We start from the raw sequence: 26,683 nt of genomic DNA, 5'->3' as shown, positions 1-26,683 counted from the left end.
CCTGTCTGAGAGATCTACTGCAGCCCTCATCCTCCACATACAACACCCGTTCTGCCAGTCACGTTCTGTTAAAGGTCCCCAAAGCACACACATCCCTGGGTCGCTCCTCTTTTCAGTTCGCTGCAGCTAGCGGCTGGAACGAGCTGCAACAAAGCTGCAACAAACACTCAATCTCTTCATTCAAAGACTCAATCATGGACACTTTTACTGACAGTTGTGGCTGCTTTGTGTGATGTATTGTTGTCTCTACCTACTTGACCTTTGATGTTGTCTGTGCCCAATAATGTTTGTACCATGTTTTGTGCTGCTACCATGTTGTCATGTTGTGTTGCTACCATTCTGTGTTGTCATGTGTTGCTGCCTTGCTATGTTGTTGTCTTAGGTCTCTATGTTGTGTTGTCTCTCTTGTTGTGATGTGTGTGTTGTCTTATATTGTATTTATTTTTTAATCCCAGGACCCCGTCCTTTCAGAAGACCTTTTGGTAGGCCGGCATTGTAAATAAGAATTTGTTCTTAACTAACTTGCCTTGTTAAATAAAGGTAAAATCAAAAATACACTCGGCCTGGTAGCACTGCGCTAAGCCTGGTAGCACTGCGCTAGGCCTGGTGGCGCTGCGCTAGGCCTGGTGGCGCTGCGCTAGGCCTGGTGGCGCTACGCTAGGCCTGGTGGCGCTACGCTAGGCCTGGTGGCACCTAGCGTTGTGCCACCAGGCCTAGCCTAGCGTAGCGCCACCAGGCCTAGCGTAGCGTAGCGCCACCAGACCTAGCCTAGCGTAGCGTCACCAGGCCTAGCCTAGCGTAGCGTCACCAGGCCTAGCGTAGCGTAGCGCCACCAGGCCTAGCGTAACGCCACCAGGCCTAGCTGGTGGCACTACGGCTAGTATGAGCGCAGAAGCGTGTAGCGGTTAAAAATCATTTGTCCTCTGTTGCAACACTCACTAAAGAGTTCCACAATAACTGTTTGTCAGGAGCTTCATGAAATGGGTTTCTATGGCCCAACAGCCGCACACAAGCCTAAGATCACCATGCACAATGCCAAGCGTCAGCTGGAGGGGTGTAAAGCGCGCTGCCAATTGACTCTGGAGCAGTGGAAACACGTTCTCTAGGGTGATGAATCACACTTCACCATCTGGCAGTCCAACGGATGAATCTGGGTTTGGTGGATAACAGGAGAATGCTACCTGCCCCAATGCATAGTGCCTACTGTAAAGTTTGGTGGAGGAGGAATACTGGTTTGGAGCTGTTATTCATGATTCGGGCTAGGCCTCTTCCAAGTGAAGGGAAATCTTAACGCTACTCCATACAATGACATTCTATATGATTCTGTGCTTCCAACTTTGTGGCAACAGTTTGGGGAAGGCCCTTTCCTGTTTCAGCGTGACAATGCCCCCGTGCACAAGTGACGTCGAGATCGGTGTGGAAGAACTTGACTGGCCTGCACAGAGCCCCTGACCTCAACCTAATCGAATAGCTTTGGGATTATTTGGAACGCCAACTGCGAGCCAGGCCTAGTTGCCCAGCATCAGTGCCCAACCCCTCTGATGCTCTTGTGGCTGAATGGAAGCAAGTCCACTCAGCAATGTTCCAACATCTAGTGGAAAGCCTTCCCAGAAGAGTGGAGGCTTTTATAGCAGCAAAGGGGGGACCAACGCCATATTAATCCCCATGATTTTGGAATGCGATGTTCGACAAGCAAGTGTCCACATACTTTTGGTAATGTAGTGTATGAGGTGTGGTGTGTGTTAGCCATCTGAAATAATAAAGCTGTAATCTGTCACTGGGACAGGAGGGAGGGGGGGAAACGACACAGATTAAACCCAGACCTGAGCTGCTCGCTCCCTCTTTCTCGCTCTCGCTCGCTGGCTGGCTGTCTCTGTCTCTCTCTCTCTCTCTCTGTCAAAACCTGTGGCTGGAATTGGAGTTCCGTTCTGTTCCCACAGCTCGTGACTCGCCTCTTGATAAACACACAGACATTCCCGCATGGTCTGAACACGCCTTCAGTGTCCACCACCATGATTTCAGATCTCACCAGTCCAGTTAGCTGAGATTACACTCTTCTGGTCCTGATCTTCTGCCAGTGGCCTCCCGTCATAGTGCCAAGATCACATACTGATGAGGAGGATATCTCTTACACCTGAAATGTTCCAAAATTAGAGACTTGGATAAGTGTCAAGCCTCTTTACCTTACCCCCTCTGTCTTACACCATATCTCGTTCCCGCCCTCCCTCCTTCCAAAACTAGAGGCTTGGATAGGTACCAGGCCTCCGTAGCTTCCCCCTCTCTCATTCACTCCCCTCCTGTACCCCATCTGTCCCATGTTCTCAGGCTGGCCCCATCTCACCACACAGACGAGCTAGATGCAATGACCTGACGGCTATCTGCCTGTGTGGGCACACAGTGTGCAGCCCCAGTGCTGACTACACACACACATGCATGGACAGGCACACACACAAAATGTGTCAGTCACAGTGGTGTATTAATAACGCCATTTGACCCAATTTGAGTTGGTTATGTTTTGGTCTTTATAAAGGCTGTCTTTTCTCTGATTCCATTGTCTATTTTCCCGAACAGTGAGATGGTCTAATCCACAGGAGATTTCCCCCACCACCTCGAGTACTTTCTTCCGGCCATCCAGCACTCGTTTTGTGGCCAGGTAGGCACTTTAGTACACACACACTGCTGCTACAAGACTCATAGTATGATTGCTAAATACTGCACAATAAAAAAAACACTTGCTCCCTCCAATCCCCCCTTCCCCAGAACATGTGTAAGTCCTGGACTATGAATTGTGCCTTCATGTATTATACTGATGCTAACATGTTTATTATATTCTACTGAGCCATTTATTTTATGTTCAAATTCTTATATTTGATCATTTCTTATTGTTGTTGGCTTGTGGAGAAGGAACCTGCAAGTAAGCATTTGGTTGGATGGTGTATACCAGTGGTCACCAACCTTTTCTGAGTCAAGATCACTTTTCTGAGTCAAGATCACTTTTCTGAGTCAAGATCACTTTTCTGAGTCAAGATCACTTTTCTGAGTCAAAATGCAAGCCGAGATCTACCGCTCTGATCGGTTTGGAACATGACTGTTGATTGTGTGTGTTCTGTCCCCCAGTCGTGCGGTTCAGAGGAGTCTAGCCATCATCAGACACGCTCGTCAGAAGAAGACCCAGAAACAGTACTGCATGTACTTCAACCGCTTTGGAAAGTGTAACCGTGGCAACACCTGCCCCTACATCCATGATCCTGATAAGGTCGCCGTCTGTACCAGGTAACACACACCTAAAAACAACCATGTAGAGCTGTGTTGGCTCTGTGATTGGCTGCTCTGTACCAGGTAACACACACCTAAAAACAACCATGTACAGCTGTGTTGGCTCTGTGATTGGCTGCTCTGTACCAGGTAACACACCTAAAAACAACCATGTACAGCTGTATTGGCTCTCTGATTGGCTGCTCTGTGACCTGAAGACTCTTCCCATTGCAGGTTCCTGAGGGGTACATGTAAGCAGACGGATGGGACCTGTCCATTCTCGCACAAGGTGGCCAAGGAGAAGGTGAAACTGGACACACTACACACACACACACACACACACACACACACACACACACACAGGCAATAATCCTTGAGAAGGTGAGAATATGTGAAACGTCAATGTCTCCCTCACACCAGCTGGGTTGGAGTGTACTACTGTAGTTAGACAGTTAACATTTGGCCCCGTCAGTTACATAACCAGAAAGATTACAGAACGGGAATTGAATTAGGACCGGCTGTTAGTTTTGCACCCAGAGTTATGGCTGGTAGAAGAGGGGCTGTATAGAGTTATGGCTGGTAGAAGAGGTGCTGTATAGAGATATGGCTGGTAGAAGAGAGAAGAGGGGCTGTATAGAGATATGGCTGGTAGAAGAGGTGCTGTATAGAGATATGGCTGGTAGAAGAGGTGCTGTATAGAGATATGGCTGGTAGAAGAGGTGCTGTATAGAGATATGGCTGGTAGAAGAGGTGCTGTATAGAGATATGGCTGGTAGAAGAGGTGCTGTATAGAGATCTGGCTGGTAGAAGAGGTGCTGTATAGAGATATGGCTGGTAGAAGAGGTGCTGTATAGAGATGTGGCTGGTAGAAGAGGTGCTGTATAGAGATGTGGCTGGTAGAAGAGGTGCTGTATAGAGATATGGCTGGTAGAAGAGGTGCTGTATAGAGATATGGCTGGTAGAAGAGGTGCTGTATAGAGATATGGCTGGTAGAAGAGGTGCTGTATAGAGATATGGCTGGTAGAAGAGGTGCTGTATAGAGATATGGCTGGTAGAAGAGGTGCTGTATAGAGATATGGCTGGTAGAAGAGGTGCTGTATAGAGATATGGCTGGTAGAAGAGGGGCTGTATCGAGATATGGCTGGTAGAAGAGGGGCTGTATAGAGTTATGGCTGGTAGAAGAGGTGCTGTATAGAGATATGGCTGGTAGAAGAGAGAAGAGGGGCTGTATAGAGATATGGCTGGTAGAAGAGGTGCTGTATAGAGATATGGCTGGTAGAAGAGGTGCTGTATAGAGATATGGCTGGTAGAAGAGGTGCTGTATAGAGATATGGCTGGTAGAAGAGGTGCTGTATAGAGATATGGCTGGTAGAAGAGGTGCTGTATAGAGATATGGCTGGTAGAAGAGGTGCTGTATAGAGATCTGGCTGGTAGAAGAGGTGCTGTATAGAGATGTGGCTGGTAGAAGAGGTGCTGTATAGAGATATGGCTGGTAGAAGAGGTGCTGTATAGAGATATGGCTGGTAGAAGAGGTGCTGTATAGAGATATGGCTGGTAGAAGAGGTGCTGTATAGAGATATGGCTGGTAGAAGAGGTGCTGTATAGAGATATGGCTGGTAGAAGAGGTGCTGTATAGAGATATGGCTGGTAGAAGAGGTGCTGTATAGAGATATGGCTGGTAGAAGAGGGGCTGTATAGAGATATGGCTGGTAGAAGAGGGGCTGTATAGAGATATGGCTGGTAGAAGAGGGGCTGTATAGAGTTATGGCTGGTAGAAGAGGGGCTGTATAGAGTTATGGCTGGTAGAAGAGGTGCTGTATAGAGTTATGGCTGGTAGAAGAGGTGCTGTATAGAGTTATGGCTGGTAGAAGAGGTGCTGTATAGAGTTATGGCTGGTAGAAGAGGTGCTGTATAGAGTTATGGCTGGTAGAAGAGGTGCTGTATAGAGTTATGGCTGGTAGAAGAGGTGCTGTATAGAGTTATGGCTGGTAGAAGAGGTGCTGTATAGAGTTATGGCTGGTAGAAGAGGTGCTGTATAGAGTTATGGCTGGTAGAAGAGGTGCTGTATAGAGTTATGGCTGGTAGAAGAGGTGCTGTATAGAGTTATGGCTGGCAGAAGAGGTGCTGTATAGAGTTATGGCTGGTAGAAGAGGTGCTGTATAGAGTTATGGCTGGTAGAAGAGGTGCTGTATAGAGTTATGGCTGGTAGAAGAGGTGCTGTATAGAGTTATGGCTGGTAGAAGAGGTGCTGTATAGAGATATGGCTGGTAGAAGAGGTGCTGTATAGAGTTATGGCTGGTAGAAGAGGTGCTGTATAGAGATATGGCTGGTAGAAGAGGTGCTGTATAGAGATATGGCTGGTAGAAGAGGTGCTTTATAGAGTTATGGCTGGTAGAAGAGGTGCTTTATAGAGTTATGGCTGGTAGAAGAGGTGCTGTATAGAGTTATGGCTGGTAGAAGAGGTGCTGTATAGAGATATGGCTGGTAGAAGAGGTGCTATATAGAGTTATGGCTGGTAGAAGAGGTGCTTTATAGAGATACAGCTAAGAGTCATGTTCACACTATTGGCACAGCTCCTGTCTCTGTGCTCCCACTGGCAGTATTGAGATACAAATATACACACGCTATACACACTGGCAGTATACACACCGAGAGCCACTCAGACACGTGACCTGATTTGGGGTAAGGGTTACGTGTTGAGAAGGGGTACGGGGCGATGGTGCTAACATGACCAAAATGGCGATCCCTGTCCAGGGTTTCAGATGTCCCAATATGGTTCACACCTTAGCATGTAACACCTTAAAAGGCATGGGTACACAACCCCCTAACTAACTAGAACACACACACACACGTGCACACAGACGGTTACACAAGCCCATATGTTCACAGTCAGTCACATACACCCATTACTCTTGTGAAAGGCCTGAGACACACACACACACCTGAACTGGATCCATCTCAAATAGGTCAGGAGTTAAAAGTAGGACACCTGCTCGTTTCAAAACAGTTTGATTTGCTTCCAAATGTTGAAATCAGTGTTTGTTTTAAATCCATGAAAATGTAGAAGATGAGCTCTAGATGTAACCACCTCCCTCCCATTACGTTTAGTTCTACCAACACTCAGCATAAAAGTCAAATCCTTATTCTGCTTCATGGATAATTCTATAGTTATATATTAGTAAGTGTAGTTAAAATGTCTTATTTTTTTCACCTTTATTTAACCAGGTAGGCTAGTTGAGAACAAGTTCTCATTTGCAACTGCGACCTGGCCAAGATAAAGCAAAGCAGTTTGACACATACAACAACACAGAGTTACACATGGAATAAACAAACACAATCAATAATACAGTAGAAAAATCTATATACGGCATGTGCAAATGAGGTAGGATAAGAGAGGTAATGCAATAAATAAGCCATGGTGGCGAAGTAATTACAATATAGCAATTAAACACTGGAATGGTAGGGTGTGCAGAAGATGAATGTGCAAGTAGAGATACTGGGGTGCAAAGGAGCAAGATAAATAAATAAATACAGTATGGGGATGAGGTAGATTGGATGGGCTATTTACAGATGAGCTATGTACATGTGCAGTGATCTGTGAGCTGCTCTGACAGCTGGTGCTTAAAGCTAGTGAGGGAGGTAAGAGTCTCCAGCTTAAGAGATTTTTGCAGTTCGTTCCAGTCATTGGCAGCAGAGAACTGGAAGGAGAGGCGGCCAAAGGAAGAATTGGCTTACATGAGAGTTTACAGTCTAACCAGACACCTAGGTATTTGTAGTTGTCCACGTATTCTAAGTCAGAACCGTCCAGAGTAGTGATGCTGGACAGGCGGGCAGGTGCGGGCAGCGAACGGTTGAAGAGCATGCATTTAGTTTTACTTGCATTAACGAGCAGTTGGAGGCCACGGAAGGAGAGTTGTATGGCATTGAAGCTCATCTGGAGGTTAGTTAACACAGTGTCCAAAGAAGGGCCAGATGTATACAGAATGGTGTCGTCTGTGTAGAGGTGGATCAAAGAATCACCAGCAGCGAGAGCGACATCATTGATGTATACAGAGAAGAGAGTCGGACCGAGAATTGAACCCTGTGGTACCCCCATGAAGACTGCCAGAGGTCCGGACAACAGGCCCTCTGATTTGACATACTGAACTCTATCGGAGAAGTAGTTGGTGAACCAAGCGAGGCAATCATTTGAGAAACCAAGGCTGTTGAGTCTGCCAATAAGAATGTTGTGATTGACTGAGTCGAAAGCCTTAGCCAGGTCAATGAAGACGGCTGCACAGTATTGTCTCTTATCGATGGCGGTTATGATATTGTTTAGGACCTTGAGCGTGGCTGAGGTGCACCCATGACCAGGTCTGAAACCAGATTGCATAGCGGAGAAGGTACAGTGAGATTCGAAGTGGTCGGTAATCTGTTTGTTAACTTGGCTTTCAAAGACCTTAGAAGGGTAGAATAGATATAGGTCTGTAGCAGTTTGGGTCTAGAGTGTCTCCACCTTTGAAGAGGGGGATGACCGCGGCAGCTTTCCAATCTATGGGAATCTCAGACAATACGAAAGAGAGGTTGAACAGGCTAGTAATAGGGGTTGCAACAATTTTGGCAGATAATTTTAGAAAACGAGGGTCCAGATTGTCTAGCCCGGCTGATTTGTAGGGGTCCAGATTTTGCAGCACTTTCAGAATATCAGCTATCTGGATTTGGGTGAAGGAGAAGTGGGGGAGGCCAGGGCGAGTTGCTGTGGGGAGCGCAGGGCTGTTGACCGGGGTAGGGGTAGCCAGGTGGAAAGCATGGCCAGCCGTAGAAAAATGCTTATTTAAATTCTCAATTATTGTGGATTTATCAGTAGTGACAGTGTTTCCTAGCCTCAGTGCAGTGGGCAGCTGGGAGGAGGTGCTCTTATTCTCCACGGACTTTACAGTGTCCCAGAACTTTTTTGAGGTTGTAATACAGGATGCAAATTTCTGTTTGAAAAAGCTAACCTTAGCTTTCCTAACTGCCTGTGTATATTGGTTCCTAACTTCGCTGAAAAGTTGCATATCATGGGGGCCATTCGATGCTAATGCAGAACGCCACAGGATGTTTTTTTGCTGGTCAAGGGCAGACAGGTCTGGAGTGAACCAAGGGCTATATCTATTCCTGGTTCTACATTTTTTGAATGGAGCATGCTTATTTAAGATGGTGAGGAAGGCACTTTTAAAGAATAACCAAGCATCCTCTACTGATGGGATGAGGTCAATTTCATTCCAGGATACCCCGGCCAGGTCGATTAGAAAGGCCTGTTCGCTGAAGTGTTTTAGGGAGCGTTTGACAGCAATGAGGGGTGGTCGTTTGACCGCAGACCCATTACGGATGCAGGCAATGAGGCAGTGATCGCTGAGATCTTGGTTGATAACAGCAGAGGTGTATTTGGAGGGCGAGTTAGTTAGGATGATATCTATGAGGGTGCCCCTGTTTACAGATTTGGGGTTGTACCTGGTAGGTTCATTGATAATTTGTGTGAGATTGAGGGCATCAAGCTTAGATTGTAGGATGGCCGGTGTGTCAAGCATGTCCCAGTTTAGGTCACCTAGCAGCACGAGCTCAGAAGATAGATGGGGGGAAATCAATTCACATATGGTGTCCAGGGCACAGCTGGGGGCAGATGGTGGTCTATAGCAAGCAGCAACGGTGAGAGACTTGTTTCTGGAAAGGTGAATTTTTAGAAGTAGAAGCTTGAATTGTTTTGTACAGACCTGGATAGTAAGACAGAACTCTGCAGGCTATCTTTGCAGTAGATTGCAACACCGCCCCCTTTGGCAGTTTTATCTTGGCAGAAAATGTTATAGTTAGGGATGGAAATTTCAGGGTTTTTGGTGGTTTTCCTAAGCCAGGATTCAGACACGGCTAAGACATCCGGGTTGGCAGAATGTGCTAAAGCAGTGAATAAAGCAAACTTAGGGAGTAGGCTTCTAATTTTAACATACATGAAACCAAGGCTTTTACGTTTACTGAAGTCAACAAATGAGAGCACCTGGGGAGTAGGATTGGAGCTAGGCACTGCAGGTCCTGGATTAACCTCTACATCACCAGAGGAACAGAGGAGAAGTAGGATAAGGGTACGGCTAAAGGCTATAAGAACTGGCCATCTAGCACGTTCGGAACAGAGAGTAAAAGGAGCAGGTTTCTGGGCACGATAGCATAGATTCAAGGCATAATGTACAGACAAAGGTATGGTAGGAAGAGAGTACATTGGTAAACCTAGGCATTGAGAAATGAGAGAGATATAGTCTCTAGAGACGTTTAAACCAGGTGATGTCATCGCGTATGTGGGAGGTGGAACAACATGGTTGGTTAAGGCATATTGAGCAGGGCTAGAGGCTCTACAGTGAAATAAGACAGTAATCACTAACCAGGACAGTAATGGACAAGGCATATTGATATTAGGGAGAGGCATGCGCAGCCAAGTGAATCGTATGGGTCCAGTGAGTGGTTGGCCTGGCTGGGGACACGGCGATTCAGGCCGTTAGCAGGCCGGGGCTAGCAGTTAGCAGGCCGGGGCTAGCAAGTTAGCAGAAGGGCCTTAGAGGGACGTCGCGATGGGGGAAAGTCTGTTTTTGCCTCCTCGTGCGGTGACGTCGTTAGACCAGTCGTGGAATTAGTAGGGTTCCAAGTAGCAGAGGGGTCCAAGAAACTGGCCGATGGATCAGCTAACAGTCCAATATGCTCTAGATAGCTAGCAGGCCACGGTTAGCAGAATGGGCATTCAGGGGACGTTGCGCCTGAGGGGCCTGTTGGGATCCTCGGGCAGATTATGTCGGTATTCCAGTCGTGAAGGATCGGCGGGGTTCCGTGCCCCGTACCGGCAGTAGAAGGGGTCCGGATATTGTAGCCGAGGAGTGGGCTTCAGGAGTAGCCCAGTAGCCCTCGCTTGGAGATTGGCCTAGCATGGGCTAGCTCCAGGCTAATTGGTGCTTGCTACGGAACGGAAACGTTAGCCAGGAGTAGTCAACCCGGGTTGCGGTTAGCTAGCTGCAATGGTCCAGATGAAAAGGTTCAGAGTTTGCGGTAGGAATCCGGGGATATGGAGAGAAAAATAGGTCCGTTATGCGCTGGTTTGAAACGCGTTGTACGAACTGGCAAGAGCTTTCCGAGCTAAAGGTTAGCTGATGACCGCTAGCAGTGGTTAGCTGACTGGTAGCTGGTAGCTAGTTAGCTAGCTAGCTTCAGTTGAGGGATTCCAGTTCCGATTTAAGTAGAAATACTTTAGAAAAAAACAGATCCACACCACATTGGGCGAGGCGGGTTGCAGGAGAGTATTTTGAAGTTGAGGTTTAGGAAAAATATTAAAAAGAATTCGAAGAAAAATATATAAAAGCATATATATACATGGGACAAGACAAGACAAAGACGTCTGACTGCTACGCCATCTTGGATATTAGGTTGTGTGTCTGGCCCACAGGGCAGAATTAGGTCATGTAGTGGGGTTTTTATCAGAGTATAACTAGGCCAGTCCATATAGGGCAGGGATCATCAACTAGATTCAGGTGCGGGCTGATTTATTTTCTCTTGAGTGGAAGGGGGGGGCATAATTACAAATAATTTCTAGACTGCAAATTGTCCTTCAGAAGCCCAAACAGATATGTTTTACTAAAACATAATAATTTCAAACCTTGCTTACATTTATAGACCATCACATGTCTCTCTATTATGTGTGAGAATACTGGGGAATAGATTTCCTGTTATGTTTACAATCTTTTATGTACAACAATGAAAATAAAATAAAAATTACATCTTTTTTAAATGTATTTATTTTTGCTCTGAACTTGGGGAGCCAAATAAAACCCCCCGTGGGCACCAGTTGGGGAACTGGTATAGGGGAAAGGAAAGTGGTGACACTAAATAGGGAAAGATGTTTTCCTCTAGAAAACAACCCACAGACATGTGTCCAGTCCAGGCTCGCCATCCAACACACACACACACAAAAAGACCAAGACATGCATGAACGCACGCACGCACACTCACACACATACACACAGTCACGCACACAGACCGAGACACACACGCACAGTCACATCCACACCCACCCACACACTGAGACACACACGCACACGCAATTCTGTGCACCTCTGTCGGCTGTCATGCTGTGGTCCCAGAGTGCCTAGAGGCCAGCTGTCCGTTTATCTTACAGGGGCAGAGAAATTAAGGGGGAGTAGAGAGGGGGGAGTATAGAGGTGGGGGGGGAGTAGGGAGGTGGGGGTGGTGGGGAGGAGATGGTAGGGGGTACAGAGGAGTGGGGGTAGAGAGGGGAGGGGGTAAGTAGAGAGGGGTGAAGGGGAGGGGGGAGGGATAGAGGGAGCAGTGGTGTAAAGTTTCTTGGGGTATCTGTACTTTACTATTTATATTTTTGACAACTTTTACTTCGCTACATTCTTAAAGAAAATTATGTACTTTTTACTCCATACATTTTCCCAGACACCCAAAAGTGCATTTTGAATGCTTAGCAGGACAGGGAAATGGTCAAATTCACACACTCAAAAGAACATCCCTGATCATCCCTACTGCCTCTGATCTGGCGGACTCACTAAACACAAAGGCTTCGTTTGTAAATGATGTCTGAGTGTTGGAGTGTGCCCCTGGCTATCTGTAGATGGAAAAAAAGTAAATGGTGTCGTCTGGTTTGCTTAATATAAGGAATTTTTTATTATTTGTAATTTTAGCAATTATATTTACTTTTGATACTTAAGTATTTTTAAAACCTTAGACTTTTATTTAAGTAGTAATATATTGGGTGACTTTCACTTTTTCTTGAGTCATTTTCTATTAAGGTATCTTTACTTTTACTCATATGACAATTGGGTACTTTTTCAACCAGTGGGGGGGTATGCATCTGATCCTGGTGCTAGTGGGGGCTGGGGATAGGCGAGGAGCCCCAATCCTGTACCCCTCACAAATAACTCCCCGAAACTAGACCCCCTGTACCCCCCACCTCTGCCCGTCCCAACCCCCCGTTCCCTGGCGACCATACACCCATACACACAGCCTGCACATAAACACATCATGATAGCTGGACAAGCTACAGCCTGGATAAATATTTCTGTAGCAGTTAATTAGGTAGAACTGATCCCATTCCAACAAGGCGGCCTGGCCCTCTCCTTCCCCCCCACCCCACCCTGGCCCTCTCCTTCCCCCCCACCCCACCCTGGCCCTCTCCTTCCCCCCCACCCCACCCTGGCCCTTTCCTTCCCCCCCCACCCCACCCTGACCCTCTCCTTCCCCCCACCCTGGCCCTCTCCTTCCCCCCCACCCCACCTTGACACTCTCCTTCCCCCCCACCCCACCCTGACACTCTCCTTCCCCCCACCCTGGCCCTCTCCTTCCCCCCACCCTGGCCCTCTCCTTCCCCCCCACCCCACCCTGGCCCGCTCCTTCTCCCCCACCCCACCCTGGCCCTTTCCTTCCCCCCCACCCCACCCTGGCCCTCTCCTTCCCCTCACACCACCCTGACCCTCTCCTTCCCCCCACCCTGGCCCTCTCCTTCCCCCGACCCTGGCCCTCTCCTTCCCCCCACCCTGGCCCTCTCCTTCCCCTCACCCCACCTTGACCCTCTCCTAACCCCCCACCCCACCCTGGCCCGCTCCTTCTCCCCCACCCCACCCTGGCCCTTTCCTTCCCCTCACACCACCCTGACACTCTCCTTCCCCCCACCCTGACACTCTCCTTCCCCCTACCCTGGCCCTCTCCTTCCCCCCACCCCACCTTGACACTCTCCTTCCACCCCACCCTGACACTCTCCTTCCCCCGACCCTGGCCCTCTCCTTCCCCCCACCCTGGCCCTCTCCTTCCCCCCACCCCACCCTGGCCCTCTCCTTCCCCCCCATCCCACCCTGGCCCTCTCCTTCCCCCAACCCCACCCTGGCCCTCTCCTTCCCCCAACCCCACCCTGGCCCTCTCCTTCCCCCCAACCCCACCCTGGCCCTCTCCTTCCCCCCCACCCCACCTTGACACTCTCCTTCCCCCCCACCCCACCCTGACACTCTCCTTCCCCCCACTCTGGCCCTCTCCTTCCCCCCACCCCACCCTGGCCCTCTCCTTCCCCCAACCCCACCCTGGCCCTCTCCTTCCCCCCACCCCACCTTGACACTCTCCTTCCCCCCCACCCCACCCTGACACTCTCCTTCCCCCGACCCTGGCCCTCTCCTTCCCCCGACCCTGGCCCTCTCCTTCCCCCCACCCTGGCCCTCTCCTCCCCCCCCACCCCACCCTGGCCCGCTCCTTCTCCCCCACCCCACCCTGGCCCTTTCCTTCCCCTCACACCACCCTGACACTCTCCTTCCCCCCACCCTGACACTCTCCTTCCCCCTACCCTGGCCCTCTCCTTCCCCTCACCCCACCTTGACCCTCTCCTTCCCCCCACCCCACCCTTACCCTCTCCTTCCCCCCCACCCCACCCTGGCCCGCTCCTTCTCCCCCACCCCACCCTGGCCCTTTCCTTCCCCCCCACCCCACCCTGGCCCGCTCCTTCCCCTCACACCACCCTGACCCTCTCCTTCCCCCCACCCTGGCCCTCTCCTTCCCCCCCACCCCACCTTGACACTCTCCTTCCCCCCCACCCCACCCTGACACTCTCCTCACCCCACCTTGACCCTCTCCTTCCCCCCCACCCCACCCTGGCCCGCTCCTTCTCCCCCACCCCACCCTGGCCCGCTCCTTCTCCCCCACCCCACCCTGGCCCTTTCCTTCCCCCCCACCCCACCCTGGCCCTCTCCTTCCCCTCACACCACCCTGACCCTCTCCTTCCCCCCCACCCCACCCTTACCCTCTCCTTCCCCCCCACCCTGTCCCGCTCCTTCTCCCCCACCCCACCCTGGCCCTTTCCTTCCCCCCCACCCCACCCTGACCCTCTCCTTCCCCCCACCCTGGCCCTCTCCTTCCCCCCCACCCCACCTTGACACTCTCCTTCCCCCCCCACCCCACCCTGACACTCTCCTTCCCCCCACTCTGGCCCTCTCCTTCCCCCCACCCCACCCTGGCCCTCTCCTTCCCCCCCCACCCCACCCTGGCCCTCTCCTTCCCCCAACCCCACCCTGGCCCTCTCCTTCCCCCCACCCCACCTTGACACTCTCCTTCCCCCCCACCCCACCCTGACACTCTCCTTCCCCCCACTCTGGCCCTCTCCTTCCCCCCACTCTGGCCCTCTCCTTCCCCCCACCCCACCCTGGCCCTCTCCTTCCCCCCCACCCCAACCTGGCCCTCTCCTTCCCCCAACCCCACCCTGGCCCTCTCCTTCCCCCCACCCCACCTTGACACTCTCCTTCCCCCCCACCCCACCCTGACACTCTCCTTCCCCCCCCACCCTGGCCCTCTCCTTCCCCCCACCCTGGCCCTCTCCTTCCCCTCACACCACCCTAGCCCTCTCCTTCCCCTCACACCACCCTGGCCCTTTCCTTCCCCTCACACCACCCTGACACTCTCCTTCCCCCCACCCTGACACTCTCCTTCCCCCTACCCTGGCCCTCTCCTTCCCCTCACCCCACCTTGACCCTCTCCTTCCCCCCACCCCACCCTTACCCTCTCCTTCCCCCCCACCCCACCCTGGCCCGCTCCTTCTCCCCCACCCCACCCTGGCCCTTTCCTTCCCCCCCACCCCACCCTGGCCCGCTCCTTCCCCTCACACCACCCTGACCCTCTCCTTCCCCCCACCCTGGCCCTCTCCTTCCCCCCCACCCCACCTTGACACTCTCCTTCCCCCCCACCCCACCCTGACACTCTCCTTCCCCCCCACCCCACCCTGGGTAAGAGAGGGTAAGGGTGGGGTGGGGGGAAGGAGAGGGTCAAGGTGGGGTGGGGGGAAGGAGAGGGCCAGGGTAGGGGGAAGGAGAGTGTCAGGGTGGGGGGAAGGAGAGTGTCCACCCCACCCTGGCCCGCTCCTTCTCCCCCACCCCACCCTGGCCCTTTCCTTCCCCCCCACCCCACCCTGGCCCTCTCCTTCCCCTCACACCACCCTGACCCTCTCCTTCCCCCCACCCTGGCCCCCCCTGGCCCTTTCCCCCCACCCCACCTTGACACTCTCCTTCCCCCCGACCCCACCCCTTTATAGCTCTCTCTCTAGCTCCTTTTCTCTCTCTCTCTCGATCTGTGTGTGTGTGGAGTATATTTAGACTGCACTACTCTCACACAGTGTCGCTCACTCACACACAACAGGACATTTCACACACACCTGTGCGCATGCTGTCACACACACTTTCTCTGTTGACTGCAATTAAGGCCATTTAACAGCAGAGACGGTGACAGATTGCAGAAGGGACCTATTTGAATGATGGTTTGTCTTGTTGACTTTTAACTCTACATCTGAATGTGTTTTCTCTGGTATACTATGAATGAATTCTCTCCTTCTCTCTACTCCCTCTGGCTTTTTCCTCTTTTTCCTCTCTCTGTCTTGCCTCTCTTTTACTCTCTTTACTCTTTCTTTCAATTCAATTTGCTTTATTGGTATGACATAACAATGTACATATTGCCAAAGCTTACTTTGGATATTTACAATATTAAGATAATAAGAATCAAAATTGTCAACGGGACAACAGTAACAACAATAACCAAGGGTCAAAATAACCATACATTAAACAATAACAATAATTATACAGTAGAGGACATGTGCAGGTTGATTGGTCTTTCAGACACTGTCCCTCATCTTATGGCAGGCAGCAATGTAGTTTTGTTTTGATTGTGTTGTAATTTGTTTAATTCTGATTGATTGGATGTTCTGTTCCTGCGACTTCAGTGTGTCTTGGCATTGCAGCGCTTGGTAATGATATGAGAGGGGGTCACTGTATTTTAGATGTTTCCAAAACTGAATTGCTCTTTTTTTTAGTATTTATTATTAGTGGATATTGGCCTAATTCTGCCCTGCATGCATTGTTTGTAGTTTTCGTCTGGACATGTAGGAGAATCTTACAGAACTCTGCATGCAGGGTTTGTAGTTTTCCTCTGGACATGTAGGAGAATCTTACAGAACTCTGCATGCAGGGTTTGTAGTTTTCCTCTGGACATGTAGGAGAATCTTACAGAACTCTGCATGCAGGGTTTGTAGTTTTCCTCTGGACATGTAGGAGAATCTTACAGAACTCTGCATGCAGGGTTTGTAGTTTTCCTCTGGACATGTAGGAGAATCTTACAGAACTCTGCATGCAGGGTTTCAACCTCTTAACTCTCTCTCATTCTCTCTTTACTCTCTCTCTCTGTCTTTCTCTCTCATTCTCTCTTTACTCTCTCTCTCTGTCTTTCTCTCTCATTCTCTCTTTACTCTCTCTCTCTCTGTCTTTCTCTCTCATTCTCTCTTTACTCTCTCTCTCTGTCTTTCTCTCTCATTCTCTCTTTACTCTCTCTCTCTGTCTTTCTCTCTCATTCTCTCTCTACTCTCTCTCTCTGTCTTTCTCTCTCATTCTCTCTCTACTCTCTCTCTCTGTCTTTCTCTCTCATTCTCTCTTTACTCTCTCTCTCTGTCTTTCTCTCTCATTCTCTCTCTGTCTTTCTCTCTCATTCTCTCTCTACTCTCTCTCTCTCTCTGTCTTTCTCTCTCATTCTCTCTTTACTCTCTCTCTCTCTCTCTGTCTTTCTCTCTCATTCTCTCTTTACTCTCTCTCTCTCTCTCTGTCTTTCTCTCTCATTCTCTCTTTACTCTCTCTCTCTGTCTTTCTCTCTCATTCTCTCTCTACTCTCTCTGTCTTTCTCTCTCATTCTCTCTTTACTCTCTCTCTCTGTCTTTCTCTCTCATTCTCTCTTTACTCTCTCTCTCTGTCTTTCTCTCTCATTCTCTCTCTGTCTTTCTCTCTCATTCTCTCTCTTCTCTCTCTCTTTGTCTTTCTCTCTCATTCTCTCTTTACTCTCTCTCTCTCTCTGTCTTTCTCTCTCATTCTCTCTTTACTCTCTCTCTCTGTCTTTCTCTCTCATTCTCTCTTTACTCTCTCTCTCTGTCTTTCTCTCTCATTCTCTCTTTACTCTCTCTCTCTGTCTTTCTCTCTCATTCTCTCTTTACTCTCTCTCTGTCTTTCTCTCTCATTCTCTCTTTACTCTCTCTCTCTGTCTTTCTCTCTCATTCTCTCTTTACTCTCTCTCTGTCTTTCTCTCTCATTCTCTCTCTACTCTCTCTCTCTCTCTCTCTCATTCTCTCTCTACTCTCTCTCTCTCTCTCTCATTCTCTCTCTACTCTCTCTCTCTGTCTTTCTCTCTCATTCTCTCTTTACTCTCTCTCTGTCTTTCTCTCTCTACTCTCTCTCTCTGTCTTTCTCTCCCATTCTCTCTTTACTCTCTCTCTCTGTCTTTCTCTCTCATTCTCTCTTTACTCTCTCTCTCTGTCTTTCTCTCTCATTCTCTCTCTACTCTCTCTCTCTGTCTTTCTCTCTCATTCTCTCTTTACTCTCTCTCTCTGTCTTTTTCTCTCATTCTCTCTTTACTCTCTCTCTCTGTGTCTTTCTCTCTCATTCTCTCTTTACTCTCTCTCTCTCTGTCTTTCTCTCTCATTCTCTCTTTACTCTCTCTCTCTCTCTGTCTTTCTCTCTCATTCTCTCTTTACTCTCTCTCTCTGTCTTTCTCTCTCATTCTCTCTCTACTCTCTCTCTCTGTCTTTCTCTCTCATTCTCTCTTTACTCTCTCTCTCTCTGTCTTTCTCTCTCATTCTCTCTCTACTCTCTCTCTCTGTCTTTCTCTCATTCTCTCTTTACTCTCTCTCTCTCTCTGTCTTTCTCTCTCATTCTCTCTTTACTCTCTCTCTCTGTCTTTCTCTCTCATTCTCTCTTTACTCTCTCTCTCTCTGTCTTTCTCTCTCATTCTCTCTTTACTCTCTCTCTCTCTGTCTTTCTCTCTCATTCTCTCTTTACTCTCTCTCTCTCTCTGTCTTTCTCTCTCATTCTCTCTTTACTCTCTCTCTCTCTCTGTCTTTCTCTTTCTCTCTCTGTTTTGCGTCTCTCGTTCTCTCTTAATTAAATGTTCAAATCAATTTCAAATGTTTTATTCGTATGTCATTCCTGTAGATATATTGTAACAACAACTTCTCTCTCTAGATGCCTGTGTGTTCGTACTTCCTGAAGGGTATATGTAACAACAGTAGCTGTCCCTACAGCCATGTATATGTGTCCCGCAAAGCTGCTGTGTGCCAGGACTTCATCAGGGGGTACTGCCCTCAGGGTCAGAAGGTATAACACACACATACACACACGTACACAGTCAGTCACTCACAGACATTCTCTCCATCTCTCTCTTTATCATGATCTACTGCCCTGTGGCAGAAAAGGTACATTCACACTCATGTACATCCTCTACACAGATATACACTACATTACCAAAAGTATGTGGACACCTGCTTGTCAAACATCACATTCCATAATCATGGACATTAATATGGAGTTGGTCCCCCCTTTGCTGTTATAACAGCCTCCAGTCTTCTGGGAAGGCTTTCCACTAGATGTTGGAACATTGCTGCAGGGACTTGCTTCCATTCAGCCACGAGCATTAGTGAGGTCGGGCACTGATGTTGGGCGATTAGGCCTGGCTTGCAGTCTGTGTTCCAATTTATCCCAAAGGTGTTCGATGGAGTTGGGGTCAGGACTCTGTGCAGGCCAGTCAAGTTCTTCCACACTGATCTTGACAAAGGATTTCTGTATGGACCTCACTTTGTGCACGGGGGTATTGTCATGCTGAAACAGGAAAGGGCCTTCCCCAAACTGTTGCCACAAAGTGTGAAGCACAGAATCGTCTAGAATGTCATTGTATGCTGTAGTGTAAAGATGTATCTTCCCTGGAACTAAGGGGCCTAGCCCGAATAATGAATAACAGCTCCAGACCATTGTTCCTCCTCCACCAAACTTTACAGTAGGCACTATGCATTGGGGCAGGTAGCATTCTCCTGTTATCCACCAAACCCAGATTCATCCGTTGGACTGCCAGATGGTGAAGCGTGATTCATCACTCCAGAGAACGTGTTTCCACTGCTCCAGAGTCTAATGGAGGCGAGCTTTACACCCCTCTAGCCGATGCTTAGCATTGCGCATGGTGATCTTAGGCTTGTGTGCGGCTGCTCTGCCATAGAAACCCATTTCATTAAGCTGCCAACAAATAGATCTTGTGCTGACGTTGCTTCCAGAAGTATTTTGGAACTCGGTAGTGGGTGTTGCAACCGAGGACAGACGATTTTTACGCGCTTAAGCACTCAGCGATCCCATTCTGTGAGCTTGTGTGGCCTACACAGGAGGTTTGGAAGAACTAGCTTTTGGTAATGACTGGAGAGCTCTTCAGTAAGGCCATTTTACTGCCAATGTTTGTCTATGGAGATTGCCTGGCTGTTTGCTCGATTTTGTACACCTGTCCATAGTGACATCACCCCTGTTCCTACATTCACCCCTAATACCACTTCTATTCTGTTCTCTCCTTCCTTCCCTTTGTCTTTATCACTCCTCTATCCTTTCTTATACCCCTCCCTATATCCTCTCCTCTATCCTTACTTTTCCCTCCCTCCCTACCTCCCTTCCTCTCTCTTCTCTCCTCTATCCTTCCTTCCTTTCCTCTATCCTTCCGCCCTCTCTCTCCGTCTCGCCCTCTCTCTCCGTCTCGCCCTCTCTCTCCGTCTCGCCCTCTCTCTCCGTCTCGCCCTCTCTCTCCGTCTCGCCCTCTCTCTCCGTCTCGCCCTCTCTCTCCGTCTCGCCCTCTCTCTCCGTCTCGCCCTCTCTCTCCGTCTCGCTCTCTCTCTCCGTCTCGCTCTCTCTCTCCGTCTCGCTCTCTCTCTCCGTCTCGCTCTCTCTCTCCGTCTCGCTCTCTCTCTCCGTCTCGCTCTCTCGCTCCGGCTCGGGCTCCGGCTCGCTCCGGCTCGGGCTCCGGCTCGCTCCGGCTCGGGCTCCGGCTCGCTCTCTCCGTCTCGCTCCGGCTCGGGCTCCGGCTCGGGCTCCGGCTCGCTCTCTCCGTCTCGCTCCGGCTCGGGCTCCGGCTCGCTCTCTCCGTCTCGCTCCGGCTCGGGCTCGGGCTCCGGCTCGCTCTCTCCGTCTCGCTCGGGCTCGGGCTCCGGCTCGCTCTCTCCGTCTCGCTCCGGCTCGGGCTCCGGCTCGGGCTCCGGCTCGCTCTCTCCGTCTCGCTCCGGCTCCGTCTCGCTCCGTCTCCGTCTCGCTCCGGCTCCGTCTCGCTCCGGCTCCGTCTCGCGCTCGCTCTGTCTGTCTGTTGTTGTTTCTGAGTGTCTGTGTAGCACATGCTTTTTCACACTGTCAGGCCTCATTTAAATATTGCACAGAGAAATGAGTATATAAAACAAAAGGGATATTAATATTTATTCTATTAGCTGAAGTGCTTAGGTCTGTGATTTTCCCTGTGTGTGTGTGTGTGTGTGTGTGTGTGTGTGTGTGTGTGTGTGTGTGTAGCGCAGTGTGCTAGCTGGCGGCTGCGTGATGGATAGCAGGCAGTAATTATAGATGGAGAAAGTGCTGATGATGGCTGTATGGGGCAGGCAGACACTCCAGCAGTTCAGGGGTTAACCCTGCTTCTCTCTCTCTCTCTCTCGATCTCCATCTTCTTCTCTCGTTCCATCTCTCACTTTGTCTCCTGCTCCCTTATCCGTCCTTCGCTCTCTCCCTCTCTTCTCTATCTACCCCCCACCAGTACCACCTTCACTTTCATTCTCCATCCTTATTCCTCTTATCCCCCTTTTCTTGTCTCTTTCACTTTTTTGTTCATTTGCTCCTCTCTTTCTCATTTCCTCCAATTCGGTCTCTTTCTTGGTCTCTCCTTCTCTCATCCCCCTGATCTCCCACCTTTCTCCATCTCCACAACTCTTTCAACTTCCCTTCCTCTCTTTTCAACCCCAATCCACCCCCCCGTGTCTCTCCACCACCCCCGTGACTCTCCACCGCCCCCTCCGTGTGTCTCTCCACCGCCCTCCTCCGTGTGTCTCTCCACCGCCCTCCTCCGTGTGTCTCTCCACCGCCCTCCTCCGTGTGTCTCTCCACCGCCCTCCTCCGTGTGTCTCTCCACCGCCCTCCTCCGTGTGTCTCTCCACCGCCCTCCTCCGTGTGTCTCTCCACCGCCCTCCTCCGTGTGTCTCTCCACCGCCCTCCTCCGTGTGTCTCTCCACCGCCCTCCTCCGTGTGTCTCTCCACCGCCCTCCTCCGTGTGTCTCTCCACCGCCCTCCTCCGTGTCTCTCCACCGCCCCCTCCGTGTGTCTCTCCACCGCCCTCCTCCGTGTGTCTCTCCACCGCCCTCCTCCGTGTGTCTCTCCACCGCCCTCCTCCGTGTGTCTCTCCACCGCCCTCCTCCGTGTGTCTCTCCACCACCCCCGTGTCTCTCCACCGCCCTCCTCCGTGTGTCTCTCCACCGCCCTCCTCCGTGTGTCTCTCCACCACCCTCCTCCGTGTGTCTCTCCACCCTCCTCCGTGTGTCTCTCCACCCTCCTCGGTGTCTCTCCACCCTCCTCGCTCCACCCTCCCTGGTGTCTCTCCACCCTCCTCGGTGTCTCCACCCTCCTCGGTGTCTCTCCACCCTCCTCGCTCCACCCTCCCTGGTGTCTCTCCACCCTCCTCGGTGTCTCTCCACCCTCCTTGTCCACCGCCCCGTCGGGTCTCTCCACCGCCCCCTCGGTGCGTCTCTCCACCCTTCTTTCTGTCTCTCCACCCTCCTCCGTGTCTCTCCACCCTCCTCCGTATCTCTCCACCCTCCTCCGTGTCTCTCCACCCTCCTCGGTGTCTCTCCACCCTCCTTCTTGTCCACCGCCCCGTCGGGTCTCTCCACCGCCCCCTCGGTGTGTCTCTCCACCCTTCTTTCTGTCTCTCCACCCTCCTCCGTGTCTCTCCACCCTCCTCCGTATCTCTCCACCCTCCTCCGTATCTCTCCACCCTCCTCCGTGTCTCTCCACCCTCCTCTGTGTCTTTTTTCTCTCAGCCTCTCTCCTCCTTTCCCCTCAGCCTCTCTCCTCCTTTCCCCCTTCCCTCCCCCTCCCTCTTTCCCCCTTCCCTCCCCCTCCCTCTTTCCCCCTTCCCTCCCTCTTTCCCCCTTCTCTCTCTATAATGGTAAATGTGCTGACTCGTCCTGGTTTGGGGCCCAGTGGAGAGAGCTCTTCTAATAGGGCCCTGAGACATCCCAGCATTCCTTAAATCAAGTGGAAAATTGTTAACTTGGTGTGGAATAAAGATGTTCTGTTCACTTTCACTTTTTTTTTTTTTTTTTAAATCTTCCATTTCTCAGCTCTCGCTCTCTCTCTCTTCAGTGTTTTATGAAAATGACAATGTATGAGACAGCTCTGAGTCTTAGTGGACTTGGCTTTTAGCTCAATTCCCCCCCCCCCCCATCTCCTTATACTGGAGAAAGGCTCTAAACTGTTGTAAGGCTTTGTATGGTCCCATTCCCTGGTCTATAGACCAGCACTATAGCCCCTGGGTGGATATTAGTTAGAATGTAAAGGGTTGAAAATCTGCCCCTCCGCTCAGACTGTTGAATTGGAACAGACCGATACTGTAATAGAGACAGACAGGCCTTGCTACATTTTCCAAATGGCGCCAATGTTTACGTTAGGGCATAAAAACATATAGAATTTGTCCAAATCAAGACTTCCCATGTGTTTGTGAGTGTTTTGGTTTGCCTCTTCCTAAAAGCTGAAAGTGAGCTGAGTCTAAGATCTAACCTGGTCTGGTCCCTGGGGTGCAGGACATGGATGTGATGGGGGTTTGGGAGTTAGGGGTACAGGGGGTATGGGCGGTGAGGGTAGCAGAAGGTAAGGTGCCTCATCAGGGAGAAGAGAGGGGTGCCAGGGCTGCAGGGATCATGGGGTGACCTGGAGTCCAAAGTGTTCCCGGAAACTCGATCTACAGACCCCTCCACCCCCCACCCCTCGCCCCCCCACCCTCTCTCTATTTCTGGCAGGCAGCCATTGCGAGTGTACCCATGAGTTTACCAGTTACGTTACCACACACACACACACTCTGACCGCCACACACACACACTCTGACCGCCACACACACACACCTGAAACACAGTAACTCACCACACACATCCCATGTCCGCTTCCCGTGATCTGTTAGACTCCTTTGTGTCTGTCCTCTCCTCTGTCCTCTCCTCTGTCCTCCTCAGTGTAAGAAGAAGCACACCCTGGTGTGTCCAGACTTCTCCAGTACTGGCTCCTGTCCCCAAGGGGCCCATTGTAAGCTCCAGCACCGTCAGAGGGCCAAACGCACCACTCCTAACGCCAGGGCAGCTACAGGCCCCTCCGCCACCCCGGCCAAGAAGGCCCGTACCAAGAGGTCAGGACACAGGCTCTCGGTCAAGATAATCAAGCAATAAACCCAATGTGCAAAACTGGTTTCAATGTAATTTCAACCAGTTTTACCCGTTAGAAAGTGGAATGGAATAAATTTAATGAACATTTGAAATGTAACAATAAGTTAATAGACAAAAGTAATACAATATAAAAATATGTTTCGTTCAGATATGTACAGATTGAATGAATCACAGCGGATGTTTTCTCCTCCCTCCCAGGACCAACCTGTCAGTGGTTCTCCCTCAGGCCCAAGCAGCAGAGGGTTCTGCTCAGGCAGATCCATCGACACCCTCGTCCTCGGGTCGTCACAACACCAAGCTGCCATCCTTCATCTCCCTTTCCAGCTCCCCAGAGGATGCAGACGCTCCGGACACGCCCCCCGTCGACAGGTCAGAGGTCACAGGTGAGAGGGCATACAGTGACCAGGAAGGTTATGGTCCAGTTTAATGTTGTGTCCTACAAAGGTCAGGAAACTGTCTCTGTGGATGCCATGTTGGCTCCTATGGAACACAACCTGACCTGGAGGGGTGGGCTCATCAAACAGAACGTTGGAACATTGTGGTGATCATTGTAAGCACAGGGATTCATCCAGCTGGCCCACGTGTTTAAGACATAGCTCAGATATAGCCCACCGCTAATCCAGGAATGATGGTTAATGAATTACTCAAAAAAAGAGAATAAACAAACACAAATTGCCATGAGGTAAATATTAGTGAAGGGGAAAATAAGGATGGGGAACCCCTTGATATTGGTGTACTTGTTAATGTTTTAGGAGGGTGGTACTGGCTGCAGTATAATATAAGATTTGATAATACAGGGGGTATGATAATACTTAACTGGGAGGGTAATAATGTGTAGTGGGAGAGGGGTAATAATATTTTGGTTTGGGGCGAGAGGGAGGCACAGCTGAACTCTCCGTTGACAGACTGATAGATACGGGATTAGGCAAGGGCCTCCCTCATTCTCCCTGTCGCCCCCTCTATCTCTGTCCACCTGCCCCTCCCTGACAGAGAGGATCCCCCGATCTCACACTCACACACACACGTTTACTCTCACTGTCCAGTTATGAAGCCCGACAATGAATCCGTGAACAGACACCACAAACTCATTTACCACTTCAATTCCCTTTTTCCCTCCTCCATATTGTCTTTCAGTAAGTGTTTATTTTAACAATATCAACACAATCTATCTTCCTAATGCCAAATAGATGGTTATTACATCATTATTACATAGTACCATGTCATTTCTGAATAAATAGCAGGAAAATAACAACTGTAAAATACACCATAATCTCACTTTCTCTTCGTCTGCCATCCCTCTCTCCATGTCTGTTCATATTAAGTTGCTCTTCTCCAGGAAACAACTATGACCTTTGACCTGACGCTGTGTCATCTAGACAGCCTGCCTGGCGCTCCCTTAACGCTAGCTATCACGCCACACACATGTCACACACATGGACTTACACTGAGATGGAAGGAAAGACAGTATCTTTCTCCCTTTACATGGACTCTGGAGCTCTCTCTTTCACCCCCCCCCTCTCTCTGTCCCCTCTGTCTCATTCTCTCTTTCTCCTCTTCTCTCTTTCTTTCCTCTCCCTCAACCCTCCCTTCATCCCAGCTCTAGTCTCTAGTAGGTCTTTGGGGCCTTGCCTGCGTCATTGGTTATTCCTGGCTGGGTTGGCCGTAGTACATGCTGACTGGGGTGGACACTAGGGGGGGGTGTGTGTGTGTGTGTGTGTACACACACACTATATACACACCATATACACACACATGATGTGTGTATATATATATATATATGTGTGTGTGTGTGTGTGTGTGTGTGTGTGTGTGTATGTATGTATATATATATATGTATGTATACACACACACACATACACTATATACGCACACACTATACACGCACACTCTATATACACACACACTATATACACACACACGGTGTGTGTGTATATATATATAGTGTGTATGGTGTGTGTGTATACAGTGTGTGTGTATGTATGTATGTATGTATGTATATATATATATATATATATATATATATATATATATATATATATATATACACACACACACTATATACACATATACACTATACACACACACTATATATACATATATATATACATATATACACACTTGAATACACACTATACACACTATACATATATACACACAGACTATACAGACACTATACAGACACACACACACTATATACATACACACACTATATACATATACTCACACACTATGTAAACTCACTATATACACTCTATATATACACACACTATATACATATACACACACACACACACACACACACTATGTAAACTCACTATATACACTCTATATATACACACACTATAAACACACTATATACACACACACCATACACTCATATACACACATGTACACTATATACACACACTATAAATATTTATATATATATATAAATACACACCATATATATACACACACATACACTATATACGCACACACTATGTAAACTATATACACACACACCATATATATACACTGCTCAAAAAAATAAAGGGAACACTTAAACAACACAATGTAACTCCAAGTCAATCACACTTCTGTGAAATCAAACTGTCCACTTAGGAAGCAACACTGATTGACAATAAATTTCACATGCTGTTGTGCAAATGGAATAGACAAAAGGTGGAAATTATAGGCAATTAGCAAGACACCCCCAATAAAGGAGTGGTTCTGCAGGTGGTGACCACAGACCACTTCTCAGTTCCTATGCTTCCTGGCTGATGTTTTGGTCACTTTTGAATGCTGGCGGTGCTTTCACTCTAGTGGTAGCATGAGACGGAGTCTACAACCCACACAAGTGGCTCAGGTAGTGCAGCTCATCCAGGATGGCACATCAATGTGAGCTGTGGCAAGAAGGTTTGCTGTGTCTGTCAGCGTAGTGTCCAGAGGATGGAGGCGCTACCAGGAGACAGGCCAGTACATCAGGAGACGTGGAGGAGGCCGTAGGAGGGCAACAACCCAGCAGCAGGACCGCTACCTCCTCCGCCTTTGTGCAAGGAGGAGCACTGCCAGAGCCCTGCAAAATGACCTCCAGCAGGCCACAAATGTGCATGTGTCTGCTCAAACGGTCAGAAACAGACTCCATGAGGGTGGTATGAGGGCCCGACG

General features: G+C 49.7%; 1 protein-coding gene across 1 annotated transcript in view; it reads left to right on the top strand.

Annotated features, from left to right (window-relative positions):
• Nucleotides 1-26,683, top strand: part of zc3h3 (zinc finger CCCH-type containing 3) — a 104,119-nt gene that overhangs the window by 75,076 nt on the left and 2,360 nt on the right. Inside the window, exons 6-11 of the mRNA XM_039002771.1 lie at nucleotides 2,572-2,653; nucleotides 3,118-3,273; nucleotides 3,490-3,559; nucleotides 18,291-18,422; nucleotides 23,330-23,499; nucleotides 23,735-23,919. Of these exons, the coding sequence (XP_038858699.1) occupies nucleotides 2,572-2,653; nucleotides 3,118-3,273; nucleotides 3,490-3,559; nucleotides 18,291-18,422; nucleotides 23,330-23,499; nucleotides 23,735-23,919 (795 nt within the window). The remainder of the gene's footprint in view (nucleotides 1-2,571; nucleotides 2,654-3,117; nucleotides 3,274-3,489; nucleotides 3,560-18,290; nucleotides 18,423-23,329; nucleotides 23,500-23,734; nucleotides 23,920-26,683) is intronic.

The sequence above is a fragment of the Salvelinus namaycush genome, chromosome 10 (assembly GCF_016432855.1).
Source record: "Salvelinus namaycush isolate Seneca chromosome 10, SaNama_1.0, whole genome shotgun sequence".
NCBI classification, from domain to species: Eukaryota; Metazoa; Chordata; class Actinopteri; order Salmoniformes; family Salmonidae; genus Salvelinus; species Salvelinus namaycush.
This window is presented reverse-complemented; position numbering and strand designations above follow the sequence as displayed.